Raw genomic sequence first — 20,154 nt, 5'->3', positions numbered from 1 at the left:
GTTATGCAAAGCAGATACAATGATTTTTGGACACTGCACTACTGATGAGGTTTTGTATTTAATTCAAACGTGGAAATAAGATCACTAATAATCGCTGAGTAAGGCCTTACATTCTGCATATCCAGGGCCTGCTAATATAAATAAAATGAAAAACCAAGCTGTTTAAACGTAAAAAATGTAGTATATCATCTCTAATCTCTTGTCTGCTTCAGCAAAATCTGCAGTGTGAAGTCATAGTAGACCTATGTCCTCACGGTGCTTTAAATGCAAATGATGGTTAGGTGCTGAGAAGATCCAAAGGTTTAGATTCGATAAAGCTGTTCGGAGACTGCTCATTAGCACTAAGGTACTGTATGTCTCCAACCTCACACTTCAGAAGTGATGGTAAAGGCTGGTGAATGCTTGGTGCTTCTCAAAACACAATTCAATTTCTTTGTACTTTAAGTCATTTATGTTGGTGCTGGTTTTGTGTTCTGGATCTGTCTCTGTTTTGTTCTCAGACGAGGGAGGAAGTGAGGTGAGACTTGAGCTACTCAGCTGATGAATATAAATCAACACAATCATGGTAAAGAAAAATAAATAGTGATAAGCACGCATTAACAACATTCATGCCTCATATAAGAACCCTCAAGATAACCAGGATGAGAATCTCATTTTCTGCAGGTAGTATATACTTTCTAAAGTTTAGTTGGGTATTTAATTTATTTTTTTTAAACTAGAAAAATAGGTATCATACTGTCCTCCACCATATTAAACATATATGCATACAGTATCAAATCTAGTGTATTTCCTATGCAGAGACATAGCAGGCACAGTCCCTTTCTGTTATTAGCTTAGCAGGCTGGATCTCCTTTGGACATGCCTAACAAACAGAACTAGTACACAATCTCATCCATTTACACCACCCAAAACATTTTCCAACTACACGGCAAGTCATCAAGCTGAACGAGAAAAAAAAAAAAAAAAACACAACATGGACACATCATGAATGTCACGGCTGATTTGAATGACAAAGGTCACAACATACCAAACAGCGCCACGCTGACTCGCATCAAAGTAAAACCAGAGCCAGTTATCAGAGCTTCTACCTCAAAGCACCAGCAGGGAGGAGCAGAGAGACTGTGGTTCAAACAGTGCCCCCAACATGGCTGCTACACCTCATCTTCACATGACTGCTCAACTCAAGCCTGACACGCCGAATAGTTTTATAGCTGAAAGTCTGAACAGAGAGCGACTGCACCTGTCCGCCCACATCTGCAGATATTTTTTGATTTCTAAATGTCAGCTGCTCTACTGATGACCTTTAACGCTGCTCTCTACGATGAAGACAACCGTTTTAAGACCTGGTAAACAGCAAAACAGGGACACCAAGGGACTTTAAATAGGCTGATGACTCAAATGGTGGTTTGACTGGAGGCACTCTCACGTGCTACATCACCAGCTCGGCTGTCTAGCGGGGCTGTGGTCAAACTGAAAGCATCGGTGCTGAAACCGTCTCTGCTCCGCAGGTTACGGCAGAACAGAGAGGACGTTAACACTTTTTAGGATGAGCCGGTGGGAACATGAACCCAAGAAAAGAATGGAACAGGCAGATTTCTGACAAGACGGAGCTCACGGGGGGACGTTAACAGCACATGAATAATTAATCTGGAAGGTCGAACAACATTATGCAGATTTCAGACACAGAAGGACAAGGACACAGACATTCACAGGAAAAAAAGACAAGTGCAAGAGGAGAAAAGTGTGTGAGGGGGCACAGATACATACAGGTTTACATTGTATACAAAGTACCAAAGGCAACAGCAGCCCCCATGCAACAAGACAGAGTCTGGGCATTCTTGTTTTGTAACCTGCAGTGGACAAGACAGGTGGAGTCATAGACTGTCATTATAACCAGCAGAGACCGTAAACTCCACCTACTTGGAACACCCCTGGTTATAAAATGAGCACGCCCCCATAAGTTGGCCTCTTCTCAGAAGCACATATAAGGCTTCAGGATCCAGTAAAAAAAGGCTAATCGATACAGGAAGTACCAAAAAAAGACTCTCTGAGACTACATTTCCCAGCAGCCTCTCTGGTTTAGAATCCCCTTCTTCTAGGAGAAGAGGATGAGGAGCGAGGGATATCAGACAGCTGCTGAGTTTTCATCCAAGTGTTTTTTGTTTGTTTGTTTTTTTTTAATTATGATGTATTAAGTTAGAGAACATAAACATTTTAATTAAACTTTTAATCAAATGTCCAATATTCAACAAACTGGTTTTTAAAGCAGACTTATTTGTTAATGAAATAATCACGAAGGATGGTTCAACAGCTTTTTTTTTCCCCCCAAATATACACCTGCTAATTGCTGCACCCAATAAAATCAATAAAATGTGTTTTTAGTCTTTAAGTCTTTTAAGTCTTTAGTACTTCACTTCCCAAATTATAATTTATTCATTAACTACTCACCCCAAGTTATGCTGAATTTGTCTAGAAAACTTTGTTCTTCTCGAATGCGTCTGGTGGACAAGGAATCTATAAAAGGTGAGATTTCCTAGTGAATTGAAGTCACAGGCGACTGAATTTAACAACAGCTACATTTTATCCAAATATCTGTTTACAAACTCAACAAATCATGTAATTTAATCCAAGTCTAGAGTATCCAGTCGTATGCTCAGTACTTCCTAAACAGAGCCCTTTTCGACAGGGAACTGAACTGAAAGAGAACCTTATCTGTGCTTTCTTCAAAACCAAACACTGACAAAAATAGTTATTTTAGTTGTATTTAGTTGCTGGTTTACTGCTGCCTTGATCAGTTACTTTATTTGTGTTATCGTGTGACTTTGGTGTTTTAAAGGGTTAGTTCGGATTCACCAGAGTCACATAATAACACAAACTATCTAACTGACAAGTAGACCACCAGCTCCCGTGTTCGGTGAGGTAAAATGACTTGGCTTTGAAGAGAGCTGTCAGAGAGAGCTGCCTGTTCAAGAAGTACTGGGTATAGGACTTGATAAAAAAAACCTGGATTGTACTGTATTTGTACAAATTGTGTGAGAGCTTGTAAACGGATGTCTTGATATATTTTTGCTGGTAAATGTAGACCTCCATGACTTCTATTCATCAATAATTTTCTATTTTTTTTTAATTCTTCGTTCTCCGGAGGCATGTGAGAAAAACAAAGTTTTCTTTACAAATTCAATGTAACACAGTGTGAGTAACTGTTATGCAAATAGTCATTTGGGGAGTAAAGTATTCCTTTAAAAAAGGTTTTTAAAAAAATGCCAATTAAAATTCCTCTTAAATCTGGGTTTTATTTTTCTAACATTTAAAGGTCTGAGTAAAATTTGTTTGACATTTGGATGGAGACCCAGCTGTCAATTTGACAACTTCACACAGGCATGTTTCTCGTTCATTATGGAAAAAAACATCTTTGACTCCTGACATCCGTGTCTGCTCCCGTTTTGTCGCCCCTAGCCATGATTTAGCTGTGACCAGCTTTCAGAGCTGCAAAAACAGGCCAAGTCAAGCAGCCAGCTACAGTTGGGCTTCCAATATATAACAGATAAATACTTTATGTATTAATATAAGTTGGTAAATATGATTGCTATATGCCCCCTCGAGTCATTGAATATGTTATATAGGACTGGGTGGATACATTCCCGTTCCCCTATGGCAGTATCCTAGCATTAAGGCCAAATGTGGGCTGAGTCTCACTAGTCTTTCATTCTTGTGGTTTTCTACTTTATTTCCTCAAACCCACAAGGTAAAGAAGAAGGAGGGGAGGGATAAATGAAGCAGTGTTTAAAGTAAAGGAGAGGTGCTGAGGTGAAGGGAGGACAAGGAGAGGAGAAGAAAGGTAACACTAAGAGAAGGAAACAAGGGATAAAATCAAAACCTTCATATTCAGCCTCAATTCTATAAGTTGAGTATACAGTAAAGCGCACCTAAGCAGAGCATTTTACTTATGTTCATTGTTTATGTTTATCCTTCTGGGAGTACAAATTGGCTGCTGTTTGCCCAGTTGGAAGAATCCAATTGGCTGCTTCGTGCCAAGGTCAGAAAACAAATCAATCATTCCCACAGGAAGAAATACATCTAAATTGAATGATGCATTTAGTGGTAATTTGACCCTGAAGCGATCGGAATGGTTTCCTTTCTTTCAGTGAAGTGACCCTGACAACAATTGTAATGGATTAGTTCATGGAGCATATCCCACCCACCTCTGTCAGGAATAATGAAGGGCATAAATATTAATATGTGGGACCCATTTTTTTCTTCTGACTGGGCGAATCAAAGTGGAAAACATGCCTTAAATGTTAATTATTTGCACACAGGCCTGGCGCAGAATAAAATTAGTTACAAAGAGATGTTCTAGCAAGTCACAATTTGATGTGTCTACTGTAAGATTACTTGCTGTATCTCCCCTGCCTGACGGATTGGGATGACGCAACACTCTACCTGACCACACGGTCTGCAGGTTGCTGTCCAGAGGGGCTGAAGGGAGGAACAGCGCATCCCTTGTTTAACCTGCATGCTGTCATTACCTTTACAAACACACACACGCACAGTCATGAACAAACAAACATGCGTGCCTCTGTGCAACGTCCACTGCAAAAGTCACACAAGAACAAGAATGCTACATCTTCATTACTGATGTAATCAATACTGAGAGTCCCAAGCTGTTTTGGGGAGTATTGATTGCTCAGCAGAAAGGGACAATCAGGTCAATTAATCAATGACCCCACTGAGTCAAAAGACACAATAACACTGAAACTGCAGATTGGGCAGCCCAGCAAAATGTGAACTCAGCTTACTCGTCTTTAAAGCTGCACTAGGCAAAAACTTTGTACGAACCCATGACCCCGAAAAAAAATGTAGTTATTAATGTTTTATCATCTTTTATCACAAAGTGGAGCTGCATCAGAGAACAAAGTTTTATCTGCACTTACTGAGAACTCACTGACATCATGTTACGTTTCACCCGCTTTGCCATTTAGGGCTACCTAAATGCAAAATCGCAAAATGCAGCTTGAAGCTACGTTGCCACAACACGTCACCTATGAAGCATTTCCACATCTCTTCAATCGTATGTTAAAGGGACAGTTCACCCCAATCCAAAAAATGTATAGTTTTCTTCTTACCTGTGGTGCTAATCTAGATTGTTTTGTTGTGAGCTGCTGAGTATTGGAATAGAGAGACGTCTGCCTTCTATTTAATATAATGGAACTACATGGCTCTTGAATTGTGTGCAGAAGGAAGCGTGCAAGAGGCTAATGCTTGTAACAGCATGATAATAATGAATAAATTATGTCCTCCTTGACAAAAATGTAACTAAGCAACCTCTGGGGGAAGTGCCAAAAACTGCACTTCGGCTGTGATTTCTTGACATTGCTGTTGAGTTTTTTAAATGTATTCTTTTGGCACCACAAGCCGAGTGCCATCTAGTTCTGAGAGAAGGAAGACATCTCTACGGCAGATATTGCCAACACTTACCATCTCCAAACTTGACAATCTAGATTAATAAATAGCAATACAGGTATGGGGGCACGTGTATTTTTGATTTTGGGATGAACGGTCCACAAATTTGAACACATTAAAATTCAGTTTTCTGATCATGTACTATTTGACCAACTTGCTATCTGGATCAAGTGGAACAAGTGGAAGTACAAGACAATATAGGAGTCAACCTATCGCTAACAATTCAACTTAATAATTGACAAATAGATATTGGTGTCATCTGTTAAAGTGCATTTCAAATTAAACAGTTTTCCTTGAAAACTGCCTAATCAGGTTAATTTGGACACCACCCTTTGATTTTAAGGATATATCAAACAGAAATAGTAGAGACAGACAGGACAGACAGAACGACAGATCATAGCATAGATGATTAGGACATAGACACATGGGTTAATAGACAGACCCTCCTTAATGTAGGGGATACATAAACAAGACAGGTTACATAGTGTAATATTTAGACTTATTGGGTGCCTGTATGTGACTACAGATCTTGAATGTGAGGGGGCTTAATAAAAATACTGGAATCCAAATTCTCCCTGGCTAGACCGCCAAACATCCACATGTGCATGCTTTGTAGAAGGCATGGCCACCGCAACGCATTCAGTCATTGATCTCTATTATTTTGGTTACAAGGTGTACTATTATATTTTCTATAGTACACTACAGAGGATATAAGATTAAGCACATCTTTCTGTCTGCTTAATCAAAATGTTGACACTCAACAGACTTTGATGGAAATAAGAAACTCAAAATAGTGCAGTCCATGATGGCTTGATCCACACATATACAACTTCCAAGTCCTCATTTGGTTGTTATCCCAAACTCCTGCTAAGCTGCACCCTAAAACCAGTGACTTCAACCCATCTGAAGCCCTGCTCCCCTACAACTGTATGCTAAACCTGGGAAAAGGATCTGAACAAGAAAGACTTACAGTAGAGTTGTAGCCACATTATGGGCTAAAACAGTCAGGGCTGCCCAAATTTTTGGCACCAAGAGGTGGTGCGGGTTCATCGGGATTCATTATCATTGTTTCTTGTCGTCGTCCTCCCCACCTGTTGCTGCGGCTGGATGCGTGGCAATGGTTGGTGCCGGCCTGGCACTGCCCCGTCATTTGTTCCAGGAGGCGGGCCAGGCGGGAACAGCCGCTCTGCCCATGTTGGTAGCAGCACAGGGACTCCACACAGCTGAGGGCCTGCGTCTGGGAGGCTGATAGAGACTGGAGGGAGGAGAAAGAGCAGGAAAAGGAAATGGTGAGGTGAAAAGTTGGTGGCATGACAGAAGAGTAAAGAGAACAGGGCATGAAAGGGGAACAGGCAAAGGAGAAGGAAAAAAGTGAGAAGAGAAAGAGGAGAAAAAGGGCGGAAATTAATACCAGTGCAACACAGGTTCATTGTCACATTCTGACAGGATGATGGATGACTGGAGGATGACATATTGCATGCTGTCACAGGAAGAATGATCCAAGGTAATACACTCAAAACATGACACAAAAGGTGCTGAATGTTGCAAATAAATGCATAAACCATAAACCCTGTTAAAATGTTTTTGAGAAAACAGAAACACAAGTTCCAAATGTTAAATCAAAATGATTTGCAGTGTACTTTAGGATGGTTGTAAAGCAGATGGACTGTATATGTTTGGAAATCACATCAGACTGAAGTACTAAGCAACTATTCATTTCCACAGATGTTAAACTTGCAGTTCCTACAATGCCTTTATTTTAGATTTCTTATAGTGGACACAGATCTGGGATATCCAACCTACATCTGTTTTCACATAAGTAATGACAGCTTCATAGGTCATATCAGTTTGACAAAAAGTTTTCATCCATAGCAATCTTTTCCGTTTCACATATGTGAAAACAGGATGAAACTAATGTAGAAGCTGACATGTACTTCAAAGAAACCTCTTCCTGACTATGTCTACGTGGACTCTGGAATTCCATTATTATTCAAAATATGACGATATTGTGAATTTGATACAAGTCATATTAACAGCATATCCAGTTTGGATATTCTGAATTAGGCCTTTTTCCGAATGTAGCATATTCCAGTCAGGACATGTTGGATATGGCAGTATTATTTGGGTTTCAGGAGCTTTTTTTTTGGACATGTATGCAGTGCCTCTGGAATCAATTGAAGGTTTCACCACATGTCGTGACACAACATATCGCGATCTGTGGAATACTGCCTTCTCGGAATACGGGAAAAAACTGTAATATTTTTCGCATGTAAACATAGTCACTGCCTGAATAATAATTCTGAAAATTTATTTTATTTTATGACTAATCTGACTTTTCAATGAGCCAATGATGCATTGGTATACAAATCTGAATGAAGCTGCTGCCTAGAAACCTGCAGGGTCAGGTGGCTCTGTTAACCTTAGTCAGCACCCGAGAGCAAGAGAGAGATGAGAAGAGGGAAAGTGAAGAGAAGAGAGACAAAGACAGAGTGTGAGGTTACACTTATGTAACTTTCCATCCGGTGCACTCCTTTTCTACAGCATACCATGAGAGCATAATTATAGATTAGGTTCATAAATAAGCTTCAATTTGTACTTTTGCCTATTTTCAATTAAAAGTATCATTTCCGGAGATGTGTGTAATATTAAAAAATTAGCTCTGGGGTAAAGCAAGTATTAAAAACCTGCAGTTTTTTTTTTGAGCGCATGGAGAGCTAATTAAACGCTAAGATGGTTATTATGGTCTACAATCAGCAAGTCGAGGTACTTTGAAAACATAACCTTTGTCAGAAGCCATTTCTAAACTTCCATACTTAATCATTTGCTGGCTTCTATGATATATCCCAAATTGGTTGTATTTTGTAGATGAATGTGTAACCTATGTATTCCACAGCGTTTTGGATTGAGTTGTTGCCACTGTTACATTTCTCTGCAGCAGAAATTGGAGACACTGTTGGCATTAGACCAAACTTCTGCTTCTTGGCTGGCAACAGCAAAACACAGACAGGACACTGTGATTTATTCTGGCAGGATCAGGTGTCCCCTGGATAATAAATGCGTAGTTTTGCTCTTCCTCTCAAAAGATATTGCTATTTTCCCTTTTGAAAAAAGGAAAAGGAGATTTGTTCACTATTGTAAGACAACAGTGAGCAAAGAGGATAGTTGTAGAATGTGATTATCCTGAACTCACAGTCCAAACCACAGTAAAAGCAGTGGCAGCAGCCAAGCCACAGCTGTAGCCATGGTAGATAATCTATCCACTATACTAGTGTTTATCTGTTGGTGTAGTGTGCTTGGTGTATTTTGTTGGTATGACCATATTATCACTTCAAGATGACTGATTTAGCTTGCATTAATCTACCAATCGCATCAATCTGCAAACCAGCAATCAGTCATCGCAGGGCTTATAAATCAGAAGCAATGGCAGCTGAGGTACTGCAGTTTTTAGTGGCAGCTGTGTTACAATAAAACTTGCTCTCCTGAGCTGTTTACAAGAGAGATAAACCAGAGAGAAGTACGTTTCTGAAGAGCTGTTTGGTGTTTTTTTTTTTGTTTTTTTGTTTAGTTCTATAGACACAGCAGCAATATGATGCCCAGGGTAAAACCAGGCCAAACCTCAAGATTAATAGCTCTCTTGTTAACTGAAGGTTTCTAAGAAAAGAACGCCTGAGTTGAAGGTTTTCTCGTAAAATGACCAAAGCCTCAATGACGGCTATATGGGTGACATCATCCCCTGGCTGATATACTATAACAGCTATAGAGTTCAGCTGAAGTTCATTTTTGCTGTCCTTTTGTTTAGCACATTATGCTGGTTTACACAACTAAGACAGCATAGTATCTTTGTCGACATGTTTTTGGTGACTGTCTACCTAAAAGAAAAAAAAAAAAAAAAGTTATAATCTTGGGTTTTCAGCTTGATATATAACAAAACATGGTCTGTATGTAGAGAAATCAAACCACTGAAAGTATTAAATTATAAAACATAAGAGAAAATAAATTAAAAATCATACTTGAAACAGAAAAGGGATTATATGAGACTTCGAATACTTACAAGCAGACAATGATATATCATTCAGGCTTCAATATGGAATGTTATCGTGGTGGGATTACATGGTTGAACAAATATACAGCAAAGACAATGAAAGTCAGCATGCCAACAGCATTCTCTCTCTCTAAACTCTGATCCCAGGTCAGGGGTGAATTAAGACCAGGGTAGGATGGGGACAGTGATGGTTTTGTGAGGGAGGACATACAGGGTCAGTCATATCTGTGTAGGGAGGGAAGAGGTCATTCATGGAAAGTTAGGGATGGATGGAAGTGATTGTGATTAGGTGGGATAGGGTGGGGTCATTCATACAGGAAGTGAGACCAACAGAGACATACAGAAATAGCATTTTCACATATGAAATAAAAGGGCAGTGCAGGGGCAGCTGTGACATACAGCCATGGGTGAATGACTAAAGGCGCAGGTTATTTTTAACCAAATATAAGGACATATGTGGTTGACTGCAGCTTTTAGGGGTGCAGAGGATTGGTTGGTCCTCAGGTGAAGCCATAATGCTGGGGCAGTGACAATACGAGGGGGGGGCAATGGGAGTGAAATCATGGTACTACCTAGGGGAGCAGGGGTCTGGGCCGGGGGCAGCAGGGGGAGGATAAGCAGCTAGCAGGTGCCAATTGTCCTCCCCTGGGCTCCGCTGGGCTTTAACAGGGTCATATTCTGGGCCGACTGAACCCTCACCCTCTTCCATCTGAAGGACACAAGATGCTTACAGTGAGCCCCGCTGGCTAGTCAAACAGCTCATCAGTCAGCCAGGTAGACTACTGGTAGGTCAGACATCGACACAGAAACATAACCAGTAAAGCAAGCACGTTAACTAACCAATCACACCGCAAACATATCCACAGTAGTCATTTGCTCCCATGTTAGGTCAGTTTAAGTAATGGGCTGAGCTTCCTTTTACCATTTTTTGAAAAAAAGTCCATATTTTGAAAATTAGTAGGACTAGTAGGGTTGCACAATCATGGCCAAAATTATAATCATGATTATTTTGATCAACATTAAGAGAATGATTATTTATCACGATTATTCTACTTTTAATGGAATAGAATAGAAAGCGTCCATTGTCATCGTACAAGTACAACAGAATTTGAAGGTGCTACTTCAGAAAACAGTGCAAGAATTATAATGATAAATGGAAAAAACAACTCCACAAGCCAAAAAAATATGAGGCACACATACAAAGATAAAGGACTAATAAATACTTTAAAATAGGTTAGAAATTACCTATTGTTGTTGCTCAGAGGAAAGCATTCTATTGCACAGAATGACTAATGTTTAGGTTATTGCACAGAATGGATATAGGTCAATTCACATTGATGAACTGTTTGAGTTTAGCATTCTGATGGCCCAGGGAAAGAAACTGTTCTTGTGTCTGTCAATAAACAAAGCACTGCTTTGAATACCAAGTTGTACAGTATTCCTGCAACTGTGCCTGCAAATTGTTGCGCTTTTTACACAAAATTAAAACAACAGAGCACTTTTATCTTGAGCTGAAGTCTTGCTAATTATCAAATATTTGTCTTAAAATAAGACTTAAAACTAATCTCCCCCCCAGTTTTCTTAAGATATTGCGTTCACAAGAATGAGACAGTAAAAGCTCACTGTGACCTTGACATTTGTCAACCAAGATCTAATAAGTTCATTGCTGAGTCCAAGTGGATGTTTATGCAAAATCTGGTGAAAGTCCCTTAGGATTTTGCATACAGACAGTATATACAGACAACCTGAAAATATAATGCCTCTGGCCACATCTGTCGCTGCTGCAGAGGCATAATAAGGTTCTTCATCACCTGAATTCAGTGCACCTCCTAGAGCAAAACATAAATACGTGTTTATTGGACACTTATCTTTGGCCAAATGGAATGTGATTGCATTGGTTATTTCACTCCATTGTTGAGAGCTGGATGGACACTGTGACGTGCTGTACAGTGTTGTTTTTTATGGATGTCTGGATTGATGCCATGCAGCACAGGGATTCAGTGAGGTACACTGAAATGTTAGCGACATTATTGTTGTTCTTCATGCATATATTGTAGTGCAGTTTATGATGTTCTGTAGGTGGTTGAACAAGCTGTGTTGCCTTGCAGCTGAGACACAAGTCTAATGCATTCTTAATCCAAAGTACTTCTTAATGATGGAACTGTGTAGAGGGGCTGGCTTTTCGCCTCCTGCTCCTGACATTTGATTTTCATTATACCTGTCTGCTCTCTGTTGTTCATTACTCTTTCACTCTGGACTGTAGCCGCAGCATTCTAGAGTTTTTTTTGAGGGTTATCAATGCAAGCTTCACACAAAGCGCCATGTCACTTCTTCTTAAGTGGGGGCTGGCTCTTATTTAGTTAAGTACTTAAATTTGATTTGCGGCAGGGCTCTGGCTTGTGAAGAGCCAAAAATCATGATAGAGATTAATATTGGATCAGTTGTGCAGCCCAACACACTGATACAATACATTTTATTTTATTTTTAAAATGATATTTTTGATTTGAAATGATATCATACCTTTGGCATTATTTTGTTTTGTAAATCTATGGACTCAATACGAGACCAAATGACTGAAGATACAGTGGATATGTTTTTCAGTGCTGCTTATTTACCAAACAGCAGGTTAATTAGTCAGTTAGTAAGCAAGCAGTCCGTCAGTCAGCAAGTCAGTCCAGGCTGCGCTGTAGGAGGGCGGTTAATTATATTTCTGACCCTCACCTTAAAGTGTGCTCAAATACAAATACAGAGTATATAGAGACCAAATCAATGCTGGTCCCCTTTTTAAAGCCGTTCTAAAGTGACCTCACCAACAATTTTCTTCATAGCAACAGAGATGAGAACAAACTTTTGGCTTACAAAGCAAATAAGAGCCACTGCTTTCTTTTGTTTGACACAAGACACCAATGTGCATCCCAGGTCTTATTCCCTTGCTACAGACCTGAACCTCATCTTAATTGGCACTGTGAGATAATCATAAATCATTGTTTAAGAAGAATACTGTCAGAAAATCTGACTGAGGGTGATGAGGTAACTGGAGGAGGGCTTTAATTCTTCACAAAAGCAGCGACAAGTAAACACAGAAAGAAGCTGCAGGCGGAAGAAAGATGTCTCGAGGGAAACGCATCCTTCTAGTGCAGATAAGAGCAAATCTATTAGCATCCGAACCAATTAACCTGCTGAATCTATCAGAGCCATAGAGTAGGCAAACAGCAGAAAACCCAGGAGAGCCCTCTGGGTTCTTTTGCGATTACCTCACTCTCTAATCTAATTAAGAAAAAAAGACTCTGATAGATACTGGAACTCTTTCGACAGAACTGAATAAATTGCATTATGCAGCACATAAACATGGAAACAGACTTTGATTTAAAACCCAGTAAGAGCATGTTATGTAGTTCTACCAATCCAAAAAACAAATTACTCAAACTGAGGAAAGAGGACGTCCTTTGCAGAATGCGCTTTTTGTGCCTTCCCTTCCCATAATGCACGAAACACATGTGATCTGTCAGTCTACAGTTTGTCTCTGTGCACTGAGTTTATGGGATGGGACCTGCATTGCCTTCATTGTTGGTAAACTGGAATATAAAATCAGTTGACAGCATCTTACACCAACATCTTCACCTTGCTAAAACAACTGCAAGTAATTGTACCGTTATGAAGGTAGCAAAAGTTTAGTTTATGTTGAAACTGTTTTTGAGAGTTGTGTCTTATTAAATATTGGAAATGCAAAACAGTTCAACAGCACCACAAACTACAACCTCTAAAATAATGAAGTAGTTGAATTAGCACCTCTATAAAACTGTTTTTTCAGAGAAGATTATTAATACGATTGTGAAGGTAGGATTTATTGGAGGGCAGTTGTATAAGACTGCATTAGTGTTAGCAATGTTCACATACTGGCAACTACAAGTAAGTGTCATGTAAAGCGCTATAACCCTAAAATAAACGCTTTTTTTATTTTATTTTTTTATAAATACGTAGTAGCATATGCAAGTGCTACTGAACTATACGAGTTAACATGCCACTCAGCTGCAAAGAGAAAGACATGCATGCAGCAAATATTAGCCTGTAGGAGCATACTAAGTCTGCAACTGACTATTATTTTCATTATCATTTAAAGTGCACTTTATTTTCCAGATAAATGTTTTGCTAATATAATGTCAGAAAATGACAAAAATGCCCCAGAATGGTTTAAACTGACTGTAGGAGTATGCTTTTGCGTTTTTCCCTGATGTGTAATGTTTGACATCGTGGGCAGGCCAGAAAATAGATGAGTAAACAGTAGAAAGCAGCATGGACGCCAGTGACAATGTTGCAGTATATACAGTATATAGTAGTTTATTTCTCTTACTTATTCAGTCTCTCCTTCAAACTCGCTGCCAACTAATTTGGAACGATGTTTAAGCACTGCTTGGTGGAATATATTGATGGTTGTCATCGCATCTTGCCAGCAGAGGAGCTAAAATTACTGTGTCCACCTAGTTGTTGCATCTCCATCACTGCTGATACCCCAATACTCCAGACTACTGCACACTCATTTCACCTGGGTGTGAATGCCAACCGTTACCTTTCCTTTTCAATACAAAAGCCAGATGTTATAGTGGATGTAAGTGGGTTTTTTTCTGTGTAGTGGGAAAGGGGCTTAATTGCTGTACCCCTCGGCACGACTTAAATACAGATAAAAGAATATCATCCCAATACATTTACAAGATCAATTCTCCTGATCTTGGAAAGTTACATATCAGCAAAATTAAATGGTTTACATGTTCACTAGCAGAGACTGATCTGTCCAAGATCAAGATTTTTTTTTGGCTTTTGGTCTTTTCCCTTTTCCGCAGGGAGCTCACACCATGGTTACCATCTCCCTTGTAACTTGTTTATAATGACACCTTCTATGATAGCACAAGATCCTCAAGTCATCAGTCTAAAACAGTGATGATAATAATGAACCATCAGTCATGCTTTTAACAGAACAGCATCATGCTGCTGTATAAGGCAGCTCGGACCTGTCAAAGAGTCTGTCATGCAGCTGTAGAGGGTCATTAGTCTTGTGCTCTGGGTCTGCTGAAACCATGCAGGTACTCTGAACTCTGAGGTGAGGAGGGCGTCTCAGAGCACTGAACCCAATTCGAGGGGTTTTGACTGGGCATATGTGGAGAGGACGGACCATGCTATAGATAAGAGGGGGTACTTCGATATGCTGCACCATGCGACTGTCTGTATGATGTCACTTTAACATGAGTGTGGCATGCCAGACTGCAGTTGTATGAGAAGATCACAAGCTGATGGTCAGGAGGCGGGTCTGACCAGGTGCACTGATTTGGGACTAATGCAGATGCAGGACGTCACAGTCAAAATGACTCAGGTGCCCAAATAGCCCCTGTATGACAACATTGCCAGCACACTTTAAGTGTCAAGGAAAAGAGTAGAAATTAGGCCACTCATTCACTCACTCATTCATCTGTGTGTTCATGCACTGAGGGGAGTGATGATGGTACCATGCTGTAACAGGCAGGTGAGGTGGATGTCTCAGAACACATTTTCTATGGCAGCCTCTCACTAAAATGCAACACATGCAGCGGCTGAATTGCTTGATGTCACAGTCTTCTACATTATCTCTTAGCCCACAAAGCCCTGAAATATATTTAGCCCCCTGCCCTCCCATCCCAATCACGGAGAATGCTGATTGGCTTGTACAAGGCATGCAGTCACAGATATGACAGAAAACCAACTGTTCCAACATTAACAGCACACTTCTCTATAGTCAGTGTACTGCCAGTGTTAGAAACAGGCCTCAGTAGGACTTAATCAAGTCCAGACCTGGGAGGAAGAACATTTCAGTACTGTCTGAATGATAATAAAAGAGTGCTTGATTCTTAAAGCAATGTTTCTACTTTTTAGACGCTAAGATTATAACACTGATTTTGAAAAGCATCTCGACTTCTGCATCTGTAATCAAAGCTAAATGCTTCAGAATGTTTAAGACGTTTAAAACATTTTAAATAATATCTGGTATAAACTTCTCAAGTATATTATTTACCATATATAGTTAATGTTAAATGTTAAATTTGCATCACAAGTACATGAAGAAAAACACAAGCTTATTGTAAAGAGACACAGTGCAGAGTTATGTATGGTTTAGACGGTACAATGAAAGTTATGGAATTGCCTTTTGCGGCACCAATTATATTTTGCTAATTTAAATGTTGATGTGTGATACAAAGAAACAAAAAAACTTTGAAAAACTGACTGTTGTGGTTTCTAATTTCAAATATGTATTTCTAAACGAGTGAAATTGAAATCAAATTTAGAAGAAGCAGCATCTTTGCAGGGAAAAAGGACAAACTAGTTAACTTTTGCTGATCATTCACAAAAACACAAAGATTTATCCAAAAAACAACTAATACAGAAATATTGCTTTTGAATAAAGCACTCCCAGGATACTTATTCTATTTAAATTAATATTAAGGCGCATTTTAAGCCCAGGGCTGAATCCGTCTCATCCCCTCTACCTAATTTTGCCCAGCTGGCTCTTGGCTCTGGACAGAGGCTGCAGAGCGATGAAGTCATCACCTATCGCCACACGGTTGGAATACATCTACGCCGGGAGAATACACAGAGAGGATAGGAGGAAGAACACACACAGACGGGTTAGATATCAAGCTCTCATGCACACACACGCAATTTATACCGTACCTACATTCAGACTCACACACCAACATACACACAAAGACAAAACGAGACAAAGGTTAGAGTAGAAGCCACAAACACCACATAGGATTGGAAAAGGCTGTTCATTTTTCTCAGAAACAGGACGAGAGTTATGTCTAGTGTATATCTAGAGATTCTAAAGATTCTCTGTCTGGGTGCATTTTTTTTTTAATGTTGTAGATAAGCAAATGTACACAGCAAGATAACCATTCATTTTTATGCCACAGTATACCTCAAAACTAGTGTACTGCAACAACTATACTTGTCACTGTCATTTTTTTCCCCAGCCATCCAATCACAGTGAGGGAGAGGCTGGACAACTACCACAAAGACATATTGCTGTCATCCTGCTGACCAACAATAACAAATCTCCTGACATGTTTCAGCCTTCCCAAATAAGCAAATAAAGCAAATAAGTACTCTACCTTCAGCCAGTGTTTTTACTACAGAACATTACATATTATACATAAAATCACAAATATTTTGTATAATTTTGTATCATAGCCACCAAGGTGTCTCAACTTAGAAAAACACTGTGCCCCTTAATGTACCTCACTGTCTTTCTGTGTTCTGCATTTAACAATGAACAAGTATTTAATTTGTTTTGAATCTGTGACATCTGTTTGTTAAAAAGTAACAATGTACCTTATGATAGCCTAAAGATAAAGCGCATGTAGAAAGTAGTAAAATCAGCAAAAATACAGAAATTAAAAAAACAACAACAACAAAAAATGGAAGTAATCAGTACATTTGTGCCAATCACTGCAGGGAATTCCTCCATTGTGACAGCCCTAGCATTTTGAGGAAATTTCTCATTATGTTGCGATCCCTACTTATAATTATTATTCAGAGATAAATGAGTCTTTGAGAAAGTTAAACACTATTTTGCGGTACTAAATGATTATCTTGAGACACTAAGTCATCATTATGACAATGTTTGTTATAATAATGACTTCAAGGATCTTTTTTTAATATGTACACTGTATTGGCAGAGATGGGCTTCCATAGAGTTTCAAAAGGAAGACGGATTAAACTAAAACATTAACAATAACAGCATGTATCTGCTGTGAGGTGACCATGCACACTGTGTGTTTGTCTATGCATGTACTGGATCAGAAAGTAATGCAGAGCATGTGTGCAACTGAACACCATGCTGTTCCTGTACAGAAGTATCTCCTGACCACAGAGGCTGAGAAAATAATAAACTGTTTAAACCATGTAACACAAACAACATTTCCTTCCTGATGCTAGAATGTGTTACCTTGACATTTTACTTTATTTTCTTCCTCCAGGCTCTCATTACAGGAAATATTATTTCCATCTTTGTGATACAAGTAGGAGTAAGTATTAAATCAACACGGCACACAGAGGACAGTTTAACTACTGGAATATGTTTGGCCTCCCCTGTGCCATTTCATTATTTTAATGAGTTTTACTTTCAAGCCTGCAGACCTTACAGATAAACCCAGAACTATAGAAATAGCCTTTTAGCACTCTTCGCCTAAAACAGTTGGTATGATTATCTTACAACTGCAGTAATGAACTAGCTCATATCCAATTAGACCGTCTGATTCAAGTAAATGCAAAACATGCTTTGATTTCATTGCAACATTTGCCAAACTGTGAATTTCTTCATGAGCTTTTGTAGGTTTGCTTTCCATACCGGATACCATACTCTTTCTGACTTCTTTCTCTCATCCTGCCTTTCAGCCTTCTTTAAATCATCATTTAACATTGACAAAAGTGATGTAATTTTGGCTTCAGTCACTTGAAAACATTTTTTCTAAAACAATACAAGTTGAGAGTCTGGGTGGATTCCTTTCACACATTCAAGATTACCATAACAAAACTACCATTGAGAGCAGAAATAAGGAAAGATAACTTTGGAAAAGAACAAAACATCTGCTGTTCCCCAAGTGGCTTCTGCAGAATGGATGCCCAGCAGAATATAGAAAAGTTTTCTGCTAAGAAACTAGTCAAACAGTGAGTTGAGAATTACTGTGACCAAGAGTGACTACTTGGAGTCAGGCCAGCAGGGAGCTGGGCATGTGAAACCTCTGGGAAATAAACAGATAAATGCTGGATGAGGCTCTTTAAAGCCCAGCCAATTTGAAAGAAAATCCTTGCTTTGGACCAAGATTAATCCAGTTTCCAAGAATGGCTGGACTTCTTTGCAAAAGTTCCCAGACAAAACAACCAGGACTGGGGCGATGTGTCGACGTAACTGGCGTAATCGATTACGTGAATACATTGATTCACATAACGTGTGTCAACGCGTTGCACCGTTTCACACAGCGCGCCTTAGGAGAGCGTGAGCAGCACCAAGCGTGTTATTTTTTTGTTTTGGCGCTCGTGTATCAAGTTAGAGCGTGCACACTGCTCGTCTGAGCTGCGTGTCAGCCGCAGCACATGTAGAGAAATGGTGGCTTGCTGTTTTTTTACGCAACATTTGCATTTTTTAACTCTATACCAATTCATATTGCAGTTTAAAGTCTCTCCCTGTCACAGACATGAGGAAATGCAAAGATGTTTGTTTTACCTCAACTTCCTTGCTTCCCTTTCAAAACAAAAGCTACCTGACTGTGTCTCTGTGGACAGAATGCCATCAGTATTGAGCTTATATCAGAGCTTGTATAACTTCATAAATGAGTGGATATGTGCTTATAAATATGAAAATACAGCACTCATATCAGCAGGCAGCAGTATGCCTTAAGGCCCAGTTATGGCTGGACTATTTTGATACAGAAAGAATGTACTAGTTTTTTTTTCTGTTAGAGAAAAGTTATAGTGTTACTCAAATTGCACTAATTTTACTGTCAGATGTTTTGTTGGACTGGTAGATTTGAGGTTTGTTACTGTAACAAAGAGTAACTGTTTTGTTACTCCTCCAGAAAGTGTCTTGTATTTAACATTGTTTTATTTATTTTGCTGTTGGATTCCTTTTACTTGAGTGGAACAAGCTCTTGCATTAATTTTATTTTGAAGAGACTTTATATCAGACTGTAAAATACAGATTACCAGTTAAGACTAGGCTGTTTTTTGTTGGGGAATAATGCCCTGCAGTGTATGACGAGTTTTAAAATTTTATTTTCGGTAAAATCGTTGTTATATTAATCCAGTAATAAAAAAATAATAGTTAGATCAATTAAAAAAATAATTGATAGATTAATTTAAAAAATAATCGATAGATTAATTGATAAAAAAAAATTGTTAGGTGCAGCCCTAAAAACAACATATAAAAGTCTTCTTTGACTTTCTCCCCCTGTACCCCATGTTACCTGATTCTTCTGTGTGCTGGTGGGCTGCAGATGCCGGTAGAAGACCTTTTTCACCACATCAGGAAAGAGGCAAGTTATGACGATGATAATGATGGCAAACCACGCTGAACCGCTGGACAGCAGCTGTACAAATACAAAGTACATGTCCTGGGTATGGAGGAACGGCCTGGAGGGGAGAGGAAGGCACACAATGGTTAGATACTGCAGAAGACAGGAAACAGATAACCGTTTTAATGCTTCTTGTCAGCAGTTTATAAGTAAGCAACAAGCAGCCTGGCTTGTCTCTCTTTGCCTCTTCACAGTAAATTCACCTTTCACTGGCGGTTGCAGTCATGTTCTTAGAAATATTGAAATATTCCCACGCGCCACAGAATTTAACAACCTGTACAGATGTAATGCCACAAATACCAATTACAGCCCAGTGTTAATCGGGATGGCTCCCACTGATTCTTGAGTTGACTGGATTGAGTAAAGTGTTCAAGACTCATCTGATCAATCAAACACACTCCCAGATAATCACTGCTCGTTCTAACAAAGCCTCTGTGATTATCTGCTAAGTGTAAAGATCGCTGAATCTGATGTGAATCAGCCCGTTTCATCCAGAGCCTCAGCATTGCGCTAATTATGTGCTAATAATGTGAATAATTTATACACCCCTCATAC

The 20,154-nt window shown here is 39.3% G+C and overlaps 1 protein-coding gene across 6 annotated transcripts in view; it reads right to left on the bottom strand.

Annotated features, from left to right (window-relative positions):
* Nucleotides 1-20,154, bottom strand: part of atp11b (ATPase phospholipid transporting 11B) — a 65,573-nt gene that overhangs the window by 5,532 nt on the left and 39,887 nt on the right. For 3 of the 6 annotated variants that reach the window (XR_015776583.1, XM_088077480.1, XM_042514192.2), the window contains 2 exons: nucleotides 19,492-19,657; nucleotides 6,431-6,715 (listed from right to left, as the gene is read on the bottom strand). Coding sequence is in view for 5 of the 6 variants with exons in the window: in XM_088077480.1 (XP_087933606.1) it covers nucleotides 6,449-6,715; nucleotides 19,492-19,657 (433 nt within the window). In the remaining variant the exon portion in view is untranslated. Of the gene's footprint in view, nucleotides 1-6,430; nucleotides 6,716-10,074; nucleotides 10,212-16,014; nucleotides 16,101-19,491; nucleotides 19,658-20,154 lie in introns of those variants that run through there. The other 3 variants (XM_088077481.1, XM_042514199.2, XM_088077482.1) reach the window with 2 other exon arrangements.

This window comes from Plectropomus leopardus, chromosome 5, assembly GCF_026936395.1.
Source record: "Plectropomus leopardus strain MGB_pleo_1.0 chromosome 5, ASM2693639v1, whole genome shotgun sequence".
NCBI lineage: Eukaryota > Metazoa > Chordata > Actinopteri > Perciformes > Serranidae > Plectropomus > Plectropomus leopardus.
This window is presented reverse-complemented; position numbering and strand designations above follow the sequence as displayed.